The 16,985-nt window shown below is 45.4% G+C and overlaps 1 protein-coding gene across 4 annotated transcripts in view; it reads left to right on the top strand.

Moving 5' to 3' along the window:
* DPP6 (dipeptidyl peptidase like 6) overlaps positions 1-16,985 on the top strand; it is a 928,521-nt gene that overhangs the window by 700,509 nt on the left and 211,027 nt on the right. For 3 of the 4 annotated variants that reach the window (XM_003792026.3, XM_012806527.2, XM_012806529.2), the window contains one exon: positions 5,879-5,931. The exons of the other annotated variant lie outside the window; for it this stretch is intronic. In XM_003792026.3, the coding sequence (XP_003792074.1) occupies positions 5,879-5,931 (53 nt within the window). The remainder of the gene's footprint in view (positions 1-5,878; positions 5,932-16,985) is intronic. 4 annotated transcript variants of the gene reach the window in all.

The following is a 16,985-nucleotide window of genomic DNA, read 5'->3' as shown; positions in this document are numbered from 1 at the left end:
TTGCCTGATTGTCACGTGAAATCCCATCCAGCAGTGACGGTAAGACCTGCAACCAGGGGAAGAACAAGGCACATTTCACTTATCGTGAGTTATTTCCTAGTACAATATTTGCCTCATATGTGATATAAACATCTTTACTTTTTATTAAATATTTTAATTTTGTCAAGTTATTGGGGGTCTGCTAGAAGGTTTTTCCTTCTGAATCATTATAATAAGATTAACTTCATGAAAATGGTATAAAATAAATGGGCAGGGTATATGAAGGTGTTTGCCAACTGTTGTCCTTAAAACATGGGGTGATCGGAAGAGGAGGGATTCCAGGGAGGAATCCTTCATTCAGGCACTTTCCCATCATCATTCAACTTCAAAATCAGGGCTGATAAATCACTGGACCATCAGCCATAAGAGTCAGGACAGAGACCCAATAGGAAGTCGGAAGTTTTAGCAAGATGTTGGGTCTTCCAATGGGAAAAAAAAAAAAAAAAAAAAACTCCTGGGCCAAATGGATTCAGAACCAAATTCTGTTAGATCTATAAAGAAGAACTGAGGCCTATCATACAAAAATTATTCCAGGAATAAGGAATCCTCCCTGACTCATTTTACAAAGCCAATTTCACCTTGATATAACAGAAAAAGACATAACAAAAAAGAAAACTACAGACCAATATCCCTTGTGAAAATCCTCAACAAAACACTACCCAATGGAATTCAAAAAAGCATCAGAAAGATAATCCACCCTGATCAAGTGCGTTTCATCCCAGGGATACAAGGATGGTTCAATACACCAATTAATAAATCTGATTCACCACATGAACAGAAGCAAAAATAAGGACTATATGACCACCTCAATATATACAGAAAAAGCATTCTATAAAATCCAGCACCTTTTCATGATAAAAACCCTCATCAAATTAGGCATAGAAGGGGCATACCTCAAAATTGTAAAAGCCATATGTGACAAACACACAGCCAACATAATACTGAATGGGGGGCTCAGTGGTTAGGGCACTGGCCACATGCACCAGGGCTAGTGGGTTCAAACCCGGCCAGGGCCTGCTGAACAACAATGACAATAACAAAAAAAGTAGCTAGGCATTGTGGCGGGCACCTGTAGTCCCAGGTACTGGGAATGGATGATTTTACAGAGAGAGAGGAGAGAGAGGTGTGAAGTTGAGTGTATGGGTGGCCTAGAAAGAGCTCAGTGATGCTGAGACAGGGCCGCGCCTGGGTCAGTGGGAGGAGGAGAGAGGGGAGGATAGAGACTCTGAGCAGAAAGAAGTCTCCGAGGGGAGAAGCACACAAGATTCAAACCTGCCCCGTGACAGACCTCTGGCTTCTAAAATAACTAGTCAATACCAATGTCAAATATTTTGTGTGTGATGTATTAAAAAATAATTTGCTGAAATTGTTATCACTTCTTACTAATGATGTTTGGGGTATACATTTTCATATATTCATTTTCCAAGAGAAATACAATGGTGCAGGATTACACCAAAGGAACTCATGTGCATGAACTTCTGAAAAATGCACTCTTAGAAAAATTACTGACTGTAACAGCCTTACTGACTTCCAACTCTCTGTACTTTGTTCCATGTCAGAAATATTTAGAGCCTGTTTTAAAGAAAGAAACATACCTACAATAGTAACCACAAAAATAAAAGGAGAAAGACTTTATCTCTAAGTAACAAGTTCTTCCAGTGAGATGTGGGTTTTTAATGCCTTTCTAGATAGGATAAGACACAGTGCCATGAAAACACTTCCAGTTTGTGCTCTCTGAACAGTTTCTTCCTTTGCTCCTTGGTTCTTTTGGCTTGGCGTCGAGGGGACGTTTTGTAGAAGACAGTGATATCTTATTGTTTCATCTTCTTCCCACTTCCCCTTTCATGTGGGCAGCATGGGTCCCACCTGCACTCCTGCGGGGAAGGTTCCCATTTGCACTGACAGCACCCCCTCACGTGGCCTCCCTCACATGCCCCCCCACGGCCCCCCTCACGTGCCCCCTCACATGGCCCCCCTCACATGGCCCCCCTCTCACGTGGCCCCCCTCACACGGCCCCCCTCACATGCCCCCACACACAGCCCCCCTCACATGCCCCCTCATGTGCCCCTCTCACACGGCCCCCCCTCACGTACCCCCCTCACATGGCCCCCCTCACATGGCCCCCCTCTCACGTGGCCCCCCTCACATGGCCCCCCTCACGTGCCCCCTCACATGGCCCCCCTCACATGCCCCCTCACGTGCCCCTCTCACACGGCCCCCTCTCACGTGGCCCCCCTCACGTGCCCCCCTATCACGTCCCCCCTCACGTGGCCCCCCTCATGTGCTCCCCTCACATGGCCCCCTCACGTGGTCCCTCTCACGTGCCCCCCTAACATGGTCCTTCTCACGTGACCCCCCTCACGTGGCCGCCCTCACCTGCCCCCCTCACGTGGTCCCTCTCACCTGCCCCCCTCACGTGGCCCCCCTCACGTGCCCCCCTATCACGTCCCCCCTCACGTGGCCCCCTCTCACGTGGATGAGCCAGCTTTCAGATTCCCACTGTCTGTCCTTTCTGACTCACTCATTTTTTTGTCTGAGTCTAATTGGTGATTCAATTTTCAGATATTTTATTACATTTCCCATGCCTCCATGAGGGTTTCATTCTTGGCTATATAATACAAACACAGAATTTAAAATGCATAGGTCTCTCATCTTCCTCTTGCTGTGGCCTTGGCAGGGTTATTTTAAACTGGGCTTTCTTTATTTCATGGGTGCCACTTAGGAGACCGTTGCAGAGCTGAATTTCAGCATCATGTGGTGCTATATTTAAAGAGAAATGTGAAGACAGAAGTCTAGGTGTGTGTTTGGGGGATGGCATAGCCGGGGAATAAATTTTCATCTCTGTTTCTAGATGGATTAAAGAACTAGGCCTTCCACCAAGGAAGATGGCATGAGTTCTCACTTTGCGTATTCATTCTATCTGTTGCCACCCTGAGTTTTCAGTTGACAGTAATCAACTTGGACTTGTAACTTTAGAGTTAAGAGTTATAACGTTGATTCAGGCAATTTCCAGGGGGTGTTTCGAGAGACAGACCTCAGACCAAATCTCTCTTAGGTATACTCTAATTCCTTAAGATTGAATTTTCCTACCTATAAAAATAGGATAATAAAGGGCTTCTGGTCTGTGTGTGCCGAGGGCCAGCCCCTAGCCCCAGCTCCAGGGTTTGGACTGCTTGCTGCAGAGGTCTTCCCCTGAGCATTTTGGTCTGCAGGCTGTCTTGCCCGCCCCTCACCTCTTCCGTCCTGACACTGTTTTGATAAGGAATTTGTCTCTCTACTTTAGAAGTTTCTGGAAGTTTATAGAGAGGAAATGTATCTCAGAAGAAGTTTATCTATATATGATTTAATAATCATCTGTTTTCTCTGGATTAAATTAGCTGTATTATTTACCTACCACTGTGTAAGAAATTACCCAAAACTCAGTGGCTTAAGCCAACCAACACTTACTGTCTCATAGTTACTGTGGGTCAGGAGCGCAGGGCCATCTCAGCTGAGTGGCTCTGGCTGAGGGTCCTCAAGCCGCAGCTGTCACTAGGGCTGCCTGACCTGAGAGCCTGACCTGGGGTGAAGAATCCACTCCCACGTCCACCCACACGGCTGTCAGCGTGAGGCCTCGGTTCCTCGCTTGCTTTGGTGATCTGATGGGGAGGAGCCTGGGCTGCTTGACTGCCCTGACGACATGGCAGCAGCTTCCTCAGAGCAAGTGACGTTAAGGCAGGAAGGAGCCACCATACCTTGTGTCACCTGGTCTCAGAAGTCTGACGCCTCCTGTTCATTAGTCACTGGGTCCAGCCAGAATGCAAAGGCGCAGAGTTAGGCCCCCCCAGCCTTCCTCGCCCTGCCACCTCCCCCCCTACCCTCCTCTCTCTCCTCCACCTGCCTCTGCTCCTGCTGTACCTGCCTCTGGTCTGATCTAAGGTAGGCCCTCCAGCCTGGGTGGGGCTGGAGAGCGTTGTCCTAAGGGAAGTATCTCAGGAATGGAAAACAAACCTGCGTATTCTCAGAGTACTGGGAGCCACGGTCGCGGGCACAGAGGCGTGCAGCACACTGGACACTGAGGGGTGAGGCTGGGGGTGAGGGGTGAAAACTTAGCAGACAACACAACTGTCCTGGTGACAGGCACTCTGACAGCCCTGACTTCAGCCTTACATGGGTCATCCGTGCAACGAGGATACTTGCACCCCCTCATACTTTGAAATAATAATTATTTGAAATACTTATTTCAAAAATGACAAATTTTGACTCCTCCCTTGAGTTGCTGTGAATATAAAGTGGATGGATCATATGGAAAGGTGGTTCCAGCTGGAAGTTCAGAAACAGGCCAGCGGCACCATCAGCCCTAACTGTGGGGCAGCTGGGTGGTCTGGCTAGCTGGTCCAGCCCACTGTGGGCATTGTGTGGTCCCAGCACAGGGTCCTGGGATGGGTGCTCTGTGAGCAGTGACCTACTCAAGATGCAGGAACAGGTACCAGGCCCACCCGTTCTTCTCTCACAGCCAGAAACAGCACCCATGTCGGGGCAGGGGCTTCTCATCAGACCGCAAGGAAGCTGTCCTCACTCAGCGGCCTGCGTGAGTCGGTCCCTTGGTGGCTGCTCCTTTGCCGCTGAGTAGCATCTGCCCACCCGCTGCCTTCAAAGCAGGTCACCCTGGACCCTGGATTTCATCAGGAGTCTCAAGGTCTCTGGAAGGACCAGATTGTTGGGATTTAAGTGCTGTGGTTTATTTTTGCATTGGGTTCTTTTTCTCCAAGTAATTCTAAGTCCAGTGTGATTCTCTGGAAGTTACTTCAGTGGTCCCGACGAGGTAGGGAGCTGTGGTTCTGCAGATCCGACTCTGCTCCTGCAGCCCCTTTCCACCACCGGCCCCAGCTGAACGTCCCCATCAGCGCACTCTGCCTGGGTGTGTCTCCCTTTCCTGCACGTCCTTCACCCATTATCTTTCCAGAGATGGTTTTAAAAGACAGTCACAGAGCGTTTAGCTACACACAGTGCCCACTCTTAGAGGCTACAGGCAGAGCAAAGGATGGGAATGGGGTCTCATGATGTCAGCCCCACCGAATCACCCATCCCGTTCCATGGGGTGGGGGTGGGGATTTCCACCCAGAAAGCTGGCAGTAAGTAACACCAATATTTCTTGAGCTGTCACCTTCTTCTGCTGTGGGGTATCCCTCAAAGTCTATCCATTTCATTCAGGGATTGGGGTGTAATCCTGCAGCTTGAGAGTATAAGAGGGACAGCCATGATTCAGGGATTATAGGAGTTTGGAAACAGCGTTTTAGTTTTTCCCTTGCTGCCCTGTTGAAAGCTGTGTTGTGTCCCACTGTCCTCTGGCAGCGACTTCTTGTCAGTTCCCCTCTCAGAAATTGAGAGAAGCACATGACATTGTCAGAGGACCAAGGCTTTGTCCAATTAAGCCCAAATTTGCTTCAGAATTCTGGCTCACTGAAGATGCACAGTGGAATTTCTTGTGGCCCCTTGCCGTGATGCACAGAACCCAGCATCACATGGGGCTCACTGGCCCGCAGGGTCCCCAGTGACCCAGGCGTCCTCATTAGTCCTGTGCTATATTTAGTTAAGCTGGAAACCTGTGCCCCTAATTTAATTAAAACCAGGTAGCCATGGAGATGACTTCAAGCCTCTGGCTGCCCTACAAACCACTGCAAATGCTGAAAATAAAACAAACAGGATGTGCAAATTGACTCCCTAAGTAAATAAAAGCCTTTGCCCCCAGGTCTGTGGATTAGCTGCTTTAGGCCACTGGTGTTTGTTAGTGATTGAAAAATATCCGAGTCATAGCCTTTGTCTCAATGCTTTTTTTTCCCTCTTGGTCTGTTTCAGATATATCAACATTCCTATACTGGATATTATGTCCTGAGCAAAATTCCTCACGGGTAAGATTGTTCTTTCATTTATTTTTTAATTAGAAATCTGTGGGACGCAGTGACAGGAGGAACAGTGACTTACTCGGTCCTTAGGGCAGGGAACAGGGCATCATGGCGGTGACAGCTGGGGTCCTGACCGTGCCGGGACCTCTGTGACTCCATGGGCACCCCCTCTGAGGGTCTGGGGGGGGGTCTCTTGAGTCCATTTCCTTGCAGGTGTGTGAAGCCCCCTCCCCAGAACTACTCTGCCTTCCTTCTTCCCTGGCTCCTGGGGTTCGCCCTGGAGGTTCTTCAAAGCAAGAACTTCCCCCTGAGTGCCCCAGAGGGCTCCTGGTCATAGCCACATTAATGGAAGCTTTTGTCCTCTGCCACTGTTATCAAAAATCCAGAACACATCTGTGGGGTGGAGTGAGCTGCTGTGATCACAAGTCCAGTTATGCACTGGGAAGGGGCCGGTGGGTGGCTCCAGCTTGGTGAGGGGCGCCAGAGCTGCATTCCTCTCGCAGCCTGGAGGGGAACATTGGTGGCAGGTATGTTTGTGTTTTATGGTCTGTTCTTAGCATTGCTGTGTCCACAGGAGCAAGGTCTCAGCACCGACATTCCACTGGGCCACCCAGCATTTCTTGCTATTTCACAACCTCAGATTTTGCAGCTAAGTTCGTCTGGTATCTTGGAAATGCATGATCTGGGACGCAGAAGCTGGTGTGGGAAGGCAAGACATGAGGGAAGGTGTGATTTTAGTTTTCAGGGTTGAATAGACATGCCCCCACACGACATCCGAGTAAATCACCAGTAGCTTCACCTCTGGAATCCCAGGGTGGTCAAGACACTGGTTAAAGTGGTGAAGCCACAAAAATCAGTGGCAGAACCAGGAGAGTCCAACAGAGAAGGATTTTTGTTGTGTTTACTTTTGCTCTTTGTCCCGTCCTCTTTCTTATCCCCGCCAACCCAGTCCTTCACCGTGGATGCCTAACTCCTGGCTCTGTCACCCCACATGGAGAAGGTCAGGTGCTCCGGAAATCTTCATATAGAACTTAACTTGAGCTGCTGACACTGTCCTGTGGGAGCTGGGGAATATTTAAATTGAGGCGTCTTAATTTTCCCAAGCAAATTTAAACAAACACCAAGAGTTCCTGGAAAGCATTGTTATGTAAGAAAGCATCGATCACCCCACAAATGTTTATAGCTGTGCTGAGTTCTGCTAAGCTCAGGTAGGGTGTGGGTGTGTCCTCGGGAAAACACACATGGGGAGAATCTTTTAGTGCAGCCTCAGACAAAGGCAAGGCACTTGTAAGATATGCACACACTGTGGCTGATCGTTTGTGTTAGGTTATTAGAAAAATCAGGCCCGAAGAAAGTGAAGGTGGCCTACCGTAGCAAAAAGCAAGTATCCATGGTAACTTTCCATTAAGTGAAATGGAACCCTGAATGTTCTCCTGCAAAGAGGAATCATTCTACCCTTTTTCCAGCAGATAAGTATCTTCAAAGGTCATGACAGGCAAGAACATCATTATGCCTTAAGATTTATCTACCCCTTCTGGGAACAGTGCAATTTGTAGTAGGTGATGGGTATTTTATTCTATCATATATACATTCTAAAACTCCAAATGCTAAAAGCAGTTTATGTCCAACAGATTGTGTTATGATTTCACTGCATCAGTCAGAATTTAGGAGACACAGATTTTTAAGAACTTGGCAAAGGAGTTTCTAAAACCTAAGACAAAATGGTCTGTGTTGAGGCTCCGTTTCCACACTTGGATACCTGCAGCCTTATGCTAACCCCTCACGGACCACACGGACCATCTACTGCGTTCAGTAGATTTAAAGTGATGGTAGTAGTGATGATTGCTATTGTTCATTGAGTGGCTTTCATACACCTTTATCCCTGCTCAACAGCCTTGCAAGAAAACCATTCTTATCCCCATTTTAAGTGACAGCTCTGGGAGGCTGTCACCTCCCAGCATCTCATAGCTGGTGTATGGGAGAGCTGGCAGCCCATGAGAGCCAGGCTGACTCCAAACTCCACTCTACGAAAACAGTCCCTCTGGATTAATTCAAATTAAGATGAAATTTCACGAGGCAGAAAATGAACACTATTGCTATAAAGATGAGATTTTTCATGAAGTGCTAGTTTAATTTTTTAAGGATTCTTATAGAATTGCAAGACATATGGTAAATGACTTGTTACATGTAGTGGAAAGCAACCCGTGGCAGGTGAAGCATTCAGTGTCCTACCCTGTCGCCACAGAAATTGGCACAGCATCCCTGGAAGTGGCACTGCCCACCCGCCCGACTCTTCTTCTTGGTCTAAGATCATTTATGGGAAAATTAATCAATGAATTATTTTCAAATGTTATTCATAGTAATTGATGAGATGATGAGTTTCTGGAGTGGAGCCTTCAGGCCAGGAGCTGTTGCAAACCCACCTTCAGCAGGAGCCTAGCAACCCAGGCAGTCCCCAGTGCGAGTGCGCCACCAGGTGGAGGGAGATTGACACAGCCCACAGTGCTACGTCTTCAGCTGTTGGTGGGTTTTGGATGGACAGGAAAGCATGATTGTCTTTTAATAATAAAATTAAGTTGCAATTGAAATACTTAAATTCACATTATTAATATGCAAACAAATGAAGAACTTTGCTTGATAATTCTGTGACCCGGGTCTGTACTTCTTCACTAATTTATCATTCCTTCCCCTAAATTCAAGGCCGAGGCCACCCATTCAGCATCTTTGGGACAGGATTATTGGTTCTTTATAATGTGAGTGTTTTTTCCTCAGCTTCAGCCTTTCCAGCTGGTTACAGAGCAGGGTCGCATCAGTTTTCAGTGCCCTCTGATTTATGGTGTCCTTCCTTTGCAAAACAGCAGGAGAGAATTTGGGGAGGGGGTTCCTTCCCCACCTGGTCTTCTTGCATCTCCCGGATCCCTGCTGTCAGCTTCCCGCTTCCCATAGTTTTTGACTTCTGTACAATTCCCCGTGTGAATGGCTCAAGTTAGCAGGAAGATCCCAAGAGAGCTGAACGTACATACCTAAAGATCTAGCACCCGGGGTAGGTGTGACTTCCATACGCCAATTTCAAAAATGGTAATTTTAAAGGACATATGTCTTTTACACAAATGTATTCAATTAAACAGAATTTAAACTCATAGTTTCTAACATAATGTGTTTCATTAAAGGTTTTTTTATATCAGAATTTTAATAAAATGAAGGTATCTTCCACAATAGAGATTGTAGCCAGATTAATTTCTCTTTGAAAAATCTGTTATGTATTTTTTCATACAGGCTTTTTTTTTATAGACTTGGATGCTTCTTGACATTTTCCTGGCATTACTTTTTTCTTGAACTCGTTTTGCCTGTACGTGTATGTGTGTGTGTGCACATGCACATGCAAAAACACGTATACTATCATTTAAATATGTATATTACTTAAATCATGTATTATTTCATATTTAAATATTACATTTATTTCTAATATGTAGTATCATATCCTTCAGGATTAGTCTGAAAGTTACAGGAGCTTCCTTATATATCAGAAACCAATTTAAGAAAAATTGGTCATATCCCATAGCACTGACATTTTGAGATCTGGTGAACTCAGAGCAATAATAGAATAGAAGCTGATAAGTATTTAAAGGCATTCTTTTCCAGCCCATCTTCTTTGGATATTGCTGCCCTGACTTTGTGCACCAATTGAAAATTTGTAAACCATCAAACAAAATTGCACAAAAATTGTATTCCTATGGAATTGTAGTTGATTTTTTTTAAGCCACAGTCTATATCTGTGAAAATAACAAACTTAGACTCAGCTTTCTTCTCCCTGGAATTACCTTCCACTTTTATAGACCAGGATGCAGGAGTGTGTTCTTTCATTTAGAAAATAGATTTCTAGGCCGAGAACATGTGTGCAGTGTGCCCAGTGCCTGGCCTTGCAGCATGGCACAGGGCTGAGGACTTCAGCTCTGAGCCGCATCGCGAACCTGGACTTGGGCCGCATCTGGACCTTTGGCTGTGTGACCTTGTGTGACTTCCACAGGTCTTTGTTTCCATTTTTTTTTTTTTTTTTTTTTTTGAGACAGAGCCTCAAGCTGTCCCCCTGGGTAGAGTGCCATGGCATTACAGCTCACAGCAACCTCCAACTCCTGGGCTCAAGCGAGTCTCCTGCCTCCGCCTCCCAAATAGCTGGGACCACAGGCGCCCGCCACAACGCCAGGCTATTTTTTTTTTTTTTTGGTTGCAGCCGTCATTGTTGTTTGGCGGGTCCGGGCTGGGGATTCAAACCCGCCACCTTAGGTGTACGTGGCTGGCGCCTTAGCCGGTTGAGCCACAGGCGCCGAGCCTTTGTTTCCATTTTTTTAAAAGATGGTAACAGTGCCTACCCTATAGGCTGATTCAAAGAGTTAAATGAAAGGCCAGATACAAAGCATGCACCAGAGAGTTTTGCTTCTCCTGGGCTGAGGGCCCAGTTGTTTGTTGTTGTTGTTGTTGTTGTAAGAGGAAGGGCTTTAATCACCAGCTGGGAGCTTACGCATAGAAGAATTCCAAGCAGCCACACTCCCCAACTGGCTTGGTATTTCCCTTTTTATCAACAGTCAAAAAGTTCCAACCCACAGGTACCCTTCCCATTGGCCAGTTCGAATCAAGTGAGAGATGCTATTCCAGCCCTTGCAGACCTACAGGATTTCACAGAACTTGGAGTTCCAGGAAGTTAGGTTTACAAATTTCCAAGAGCTGAGTCACCATGGAGAGGACCCTGCAGGTGCATTCTTGTGGTCTCCTTGAGAAGGCCTGTTCTAGACATCACCCTTCTCAGGTATCTGCTCTCATTCCCCTCTTTTCAGACTCGAACATATTTTAATCTGGGGTCTCAATATCAGCTTGCTTCTGCAGGTGTCAATATTAATTACTTTTCAGCACTGAGATTTTAGGGACTGTGACTTTTCTTGGGTTTTCTATTCAGGTCTTAATAGTACTGAGGTGGTGGGCTAATACACATACGAATTTTTACTTTTCCCTGTGTGACATTTTTCTCCACTTTCCCCAAAGTCCAAAGTCCAATTAAGACAAGTCCCTTGAGGAGTTTACTCAGGCTTCAGCCGTGTGTTGACCAGCCAGCTCCCAGTGTGTGGCTGGAGCTGGGCATGTTGACTATCTTAACAGTTACCTTTATTTTCCAAGGGGCAGTGAAGCCCTATTCAGCCAGCTGTGATGACTCCAGGTGAAGATTCCTTCCACCTTCGCTGCCATGGGTGTGGGCAGGATGATGGTGTGAAGTTCTTTCTACCTGGGTTTGAGGGGGACCAGGTTCTGATTCTGGACCTAGACTTGGTCCCCTTGATCCCCCAGAGAGAAGGGATGTACACACAAAAGACTAAATAGACCATGGTTAATTATTCCAGTGGAGATTTTAGGGTTTTTGTCTATTCAGTTCAGTCTTTCCCAGTTCTTTTAGGAGTCCCTGCTAAATTGCAGAGAATTGACAGAGGCCTCTTTGAACAACACCAGTGGCAAGGCCCGTATCCAATTAAGCTTTGCTTCCTAGAAGAGTTTACCAACTCCTGTTCTTATGGCCCTGTTCGTGCACTTTATTCTGTTCAAGCTTTGCAGCCTATAAGTTACATATAATTTTCAGGTAATATTTAAAACTTTAGCTTCTTATTTGCACTATTTCTGTTATGAAGGCTAGCCCGTTGTCAAATTTAAACCAGAGTGGCAACCTAAACCATGGGACAGTTTCTCTGGGCAACAGTTTTACTACTTCCGGAGTCCTTTTTATCCTGATGGGGAAGGCTTTTGCCTATTCCAAGTATGTGTAGACCATCACCAGCAAGTACTTGTGTCCTCTACACCTGGGCATTTCAGGAAAGTCTCCCTGGAAGTCCTTGAAGGGCATTGCTCCATATAACGGGATTCCTGGAGGTACCATTGGTCCTTGGTGTGCATTGAACTGGTTGCATGTGACACACCATTGACTGACAGTTTTGGCCAGGGCTGCCAGGTAGGAGATGTAGAGATACCGGCCCAGCAACTTCACTAAAGACTCCTGTCACCACAGTGGCTCCTAGAAGCTGGGGGACTGCTACTTGTTCATCTGGCATCTTTATCCATCCTCCCTCCATTTCCTGGCTCCTCTCCACTGCCAACTATTCCTTCTCTTCCTGGGAGTAGATAGGTGAGAGCTCCAGAACCCACGGGATGAAAGGAGCCACTTGCAACACCTGGTGTGGTTTGGATGCAGCCCTTTTTGCCTCAGTACCAACCCTAGTGTTCCCTTATGTGATGGTGGAAGCATCTCCTTGATGTCCATGACAGTGCATCACTGCCACCTTCGGGGGTTTTCATACTGCCTCTAGCAACTGAAGTATCTCCTGCTGATCCTTAATGTCTGTCCCCCCAGAATTTAATAGTCCCTTTTCTTTGTACAATTTCCTGTGCACTTGGAGAGTCAGAAAAACATACTTGGACCCTATGTAGATATTCACTTTTCCCTTGACCTAGTTCTAAGGCTCGAGTCAAGGTGATTAACTCAGTCTTCTGAGTTGATGTTCCCTGGGGTAGGGGCTTAGCCTCTACAGTCTCTGTTGAGGTCACCACTGCATACCCAGACTGCTGCTCACCTTGTGCCCTTGTGTAACTGCTTCAGTCTACATACAAGTCCCAGTCTACATTAATCCAAGGCTAGTCATGCAACTCAGGCCTACTAGAATACACATTATCTATAACTGCTGTACAATCATGCTCAGTTTCTGTTCCACTGACTGGAAGGAGCATGGCTGGGTTCAGGGTGTTCTTGCATTAGAGAGCCAGAAATGTATCTTTTTGTTCATTAAAATGACCACAGAGTGGGGTACTTTTACTCTGAGATCCTGCCCTAGAGTCAGCTTATCAGCTTCTTGCTTAAGGACAGCAGTAGCAGCTAGAGCCTGCAAGCAGGGTAGCCATCCTTTTGCCACTCCATCCAACTGTTTAGAGAGGTAAGCTACAGGCCTTGGCCAGGACCTAACCTGCTGGGTTAACACACCTATAGACATCTTTCCTCTCTCTGAGATATACAGAGTGAAGGGCTTGGCCAAGTCCAGTAGCCCAGTGCAGGTGCATTTTTCTGGGAGAAGGCATGTTCTTGTTCTCTTCCCCATTCTAAAGACTCTCTTTTCTCTCCTTTAGTTGTCTCATACAAGGGTTTGGCCAAAATGGCAAAGTTGGGGATCCAAAGATGACAAAAGCTGATCATGCCTACGGATTCCTGAACCTGCTTTCGGCTAGTGAGGGTGGGTAGGTGATTAATGACCTGCCTCCATTCTATCCCTAGATTCCTCTCCCCCTGCTGGATAGTAAATCCTAGATAACATACTTGCCGCTGGCAGATCTGGGTCTTTCCTTTGGACACTTTATAGCCACATACCTCTAGAAGTCATAAAAGACATTCCATGCCTTGGTTGCAGCCCTCCTGGGTAGGGTGCCATAAGAGGAGGTCATCAACATATTGGAGCAGCACACACCCTAATTCCTCAGCCGGGGATTTCTGGAGGTCACGAGCCAGTGCTTCTCTAAAAATTGTGTGTGTGTTGAATTGTGTGTGTACTGGATCGCAGTTTCTGTGCCTGGCCTCTCCCACTGGAAAGCAAACAGCCTCTGGCTTCCCAGAGCCAGCCTTATACTGAAAAAGACGTCTTTTAAGTCCAGACAAATGAGCCACTTGGCTTCTGCTGGCAGCAGACTCAGCAGAGTTTGTGGATTAGGCACAGTAGGATGCAGTGTTACAGTTACACCATTTACTGGGAAATTCTCATTCAGGTCCTAATTTTTCTTGAGGTATCTATATAGACACAGCAGATAACATTTAATACTGCACAAATTTTTCCAGTGTAGTGAACAGGCGACCTTTGTTGAGTCTTAAGGCTTCAGAGCAAATATGACTACTGTGTGTAATTGTATACTCTTTGGCCAGTCTCTTAGTCCTATTTAACAGATCAGTTTAGTAAAACAGTTATGTCTCATTTTACAAGTTGACAGTATAGACCAGGCTGGGATTTAATACAGGTGGGCTATAGCCTCTTTTCTCTGTGAATAATTTTTCTCTCTCCAATTTCTCTCTTTACTAAAGAGACAAATTATAGCAGAGCTAACTTAGTTGCCAAAATAAACTGTACCTTCAGTATACTGGGTCTGAGTATTTGCATAAAGTACAGTAAGAATATTTAATAGCCATCTAGGCTCTTCTTTCCTTTAAAATTTGCTTTGCTAAAACCTGTTATAAGGAATCTGGCTGGACTTTCTTGAAAGCCTTTCAGAGCCCAAGTTTCATCTAGATACCTGTATGCATTGGGTAAATTCCTCTTCTCTTGAGGTCCCCCAGCACATTTCCATTCCCAGACCCGTCAGCAAGTGACCTTCGTTACTTACCACAGATCAGAAAATGTTACTGATAGGTATCTGGCCAGTTTTCCAAAGAGCTTTTTTATTGGCCTTATAAAGTCAACATTAATTCCTTAACACAATCTGGACACTTCTGGAAATGCTATTTCAGCCAAAGCCTTGGTAATATAACCAGTGCCTTCATCATGTCCTATAGAACAAAACAGACTCTTATTGAACTTATGCAAATAACCATATTGTCAGAAATTAAGAATACTTACAAATGGCTTTCAAATTCTGGAGATCAAGAAGAGAGAAAAAAATGCATGTTTCAAATTCTGCTCATAAGTGCATACATTGCTTGCAAAGCTACAAATAGCTCAAAAGACAGAAAATGGTTTTCTTGACTTCTGGAAAACAGAACATAGAAAGAATCAACAATGTTTCAAACAAAAAGCCGTAACAAACTAGCCTGGTTCCACGTAACTGATTTCTGTTCTGTTTGAAGTTAGGTTAGTAATACTAATAGACATGTTAACTTTCTAATGAAAGTTCTAAAAGTCTGCTTTTAGTCTGAAGGTACTCAATTTCCAAAGACATTAGGAATTTGAATTAGAATTCATCAGCCTCTCTTAATATTTCTTTTTCTTTTTAGGATAAACTTTGGACCCAGCCAGTTACAAAAAAATTCTTTTCTTTTTTGAGATGAATTAAAATTACCAACAATATACATTAGGATAGACCAATGCTTTATAGGTGAGGACAGACCAATGCTTTATAATATTGGAATATCTATCTATCTATCTATATCTATATCTATATATATATATAACCCATAAAAAATTAATCGCCATTTCATGTTTGACTGTTTCCTATACATTTTTAATAAATCGAGTAAGCTTAATTTGTTTTCCTATGACTTTCAAAGGTCTTAATATTTCAAGAAGACCAAATTTAGAGTTGTTTTTTTTGTTGTTGTTTAGTGGGCCTGAGCTGAGTTTGAACCTCCAGTGTTGGTGCATGTAGCCAGCACTGCAACCACTGTGCTACAGATGCCAAGCCCCAAATTTAGAGTTTTGATTTTGGAAGGTTTGTCAGATATCAAAGACTTAAAACATTTGTTTAAACAAAATTACAAAGCAAAAGATTTTAAATAAAATACATAGTCAATTGGAGACATGTAAATTCCTTCAGAAATTCCTTTTTATGAGTTTCATTTAACCTGCACAGACAATCTACAAATATTCCAAACTTTCTTTAGCTTTTGCCCTGCCTTTCACTTTCTTAAATGACCATTCTGTTTCAGGAAAAATCACACAGGATTCTTTCCTTACACAATGCCATTTTCCTTTCTAATTTCTCTGACTCTCAAAAACCCATTTCCCACAAAACAGGATGCCAGTTCACTATGAAGTCACCCATTCACTCAGCCAAATTGATACTTAGAAGGTTTAAAAGGCAAGAATCTTATCCTTTGACAAACACTCAGTTTCTCCAACAATGTAAACGAACAAACTATTACATTCTATAAATGAGAGACATTTTATAAGATATAATATTGATACAGGATTTTCCCACTCAGGGCTAGACAGGGAACCCCCATTTTTCAGTCTTAGGTGAGTTCAGACATCAGACTCCCATCTCCAGGTATAAACCCTCTGAGCCCCAACAAGGTCATGAACAAAGTAGCCCCAAACGTTTTGGATGGCTCCACCCGGACTTGGGAGCACACACCCTAATCCTCTCTCCAGACAAAAACCACTGCAAAGACCTAATAACCTTGCCCAAGGTGAAGATCTGCATGCATTCATTTGCTAGAACACCCATTTAGTTTGTAAAGGTATTTTCCATCTACCAAGTCCTGGCCAAAATATCTCTCAGGGCCAGTTATTTGCCCCTAGACAAAGGACTCATGCAGGAAACCTCCGACCAGGGCCTCCTCCCCACTTCCAGAGGCTGTTCACCTTGGAGACCTGCTGCTGATATGGATACAGCCCTTCCCAGCACAAGATCTACACTGTCCCCCAGATTTTCAAGGGCCATCCAGAGCTCACCGGACTGCCCAAATCATAACACTCTCCAAGGCACAGCCACTTTACCAATAGCTCTGGCACTCTCCACTCCCTCTGTGTGCCCCTCAGTCCAACAGAATCCCATTTTACCACTGATCTGTGGCCTGTGAGTTCAATTCTCAAATTCCTGAGACTGAAGACTCACTGAAGAAATTCCAGTCACAAAACTATAATAACATCCTTTCTAATGTCTTCCCCCCCCCCACCCCGCCCCGAGTCCCACAGCCCACATGGCCACGTGGCTGCCAACAAAGACAGAAAGGGGGAAACCTGGAACCTCAGTTTCTCTCAGAACAGCCAGGGGGCAAAGTTGGAGCAGGGAAGAAGGGCACACTCACACATTCGTTTCACCCCGTGAATGGGGCGGGGGGCAAAACCCCACCTCTTGTTACCCGTCTCAGTCAGTCTCCAAGCACTCACATGCACACAGTTCCAACCCATTTCTTAACCTGGGCAGCCTCAATTTCCCATTCATGCTGCCATTTAGCCATAGGAGGCAAACCCACAGTCCCCTAGGTCCTGTGATGAGAAGTCCAACCCCACCCTCAGAGCTCTCTCAGTCACACCACATCTACACACTCTCACACACCTCTCAAAAGACCTGCCAGTGACCTAATGCCCAAGGAGTTGATCTGGCTCCTT

The sequence above is a fragment of the Otolemur garnettii genome, unplaced genomic scaffold (genome assembly GCF_000181295.1).
Source record: "Otolemur garnettii isolate 467f Iridium unplaced genomic scaffold, OtoGar3 scaffold00053, whole genome shotgun sequence".
NCBI lineage: Eukaryota > Metazoa > Chordata > Mammalia > Primates > Galagidae > Otolemur > Otolemur garnettii.
This window is presented reverse-complemented; position numbering and strand designations above follow the sequence as displayed.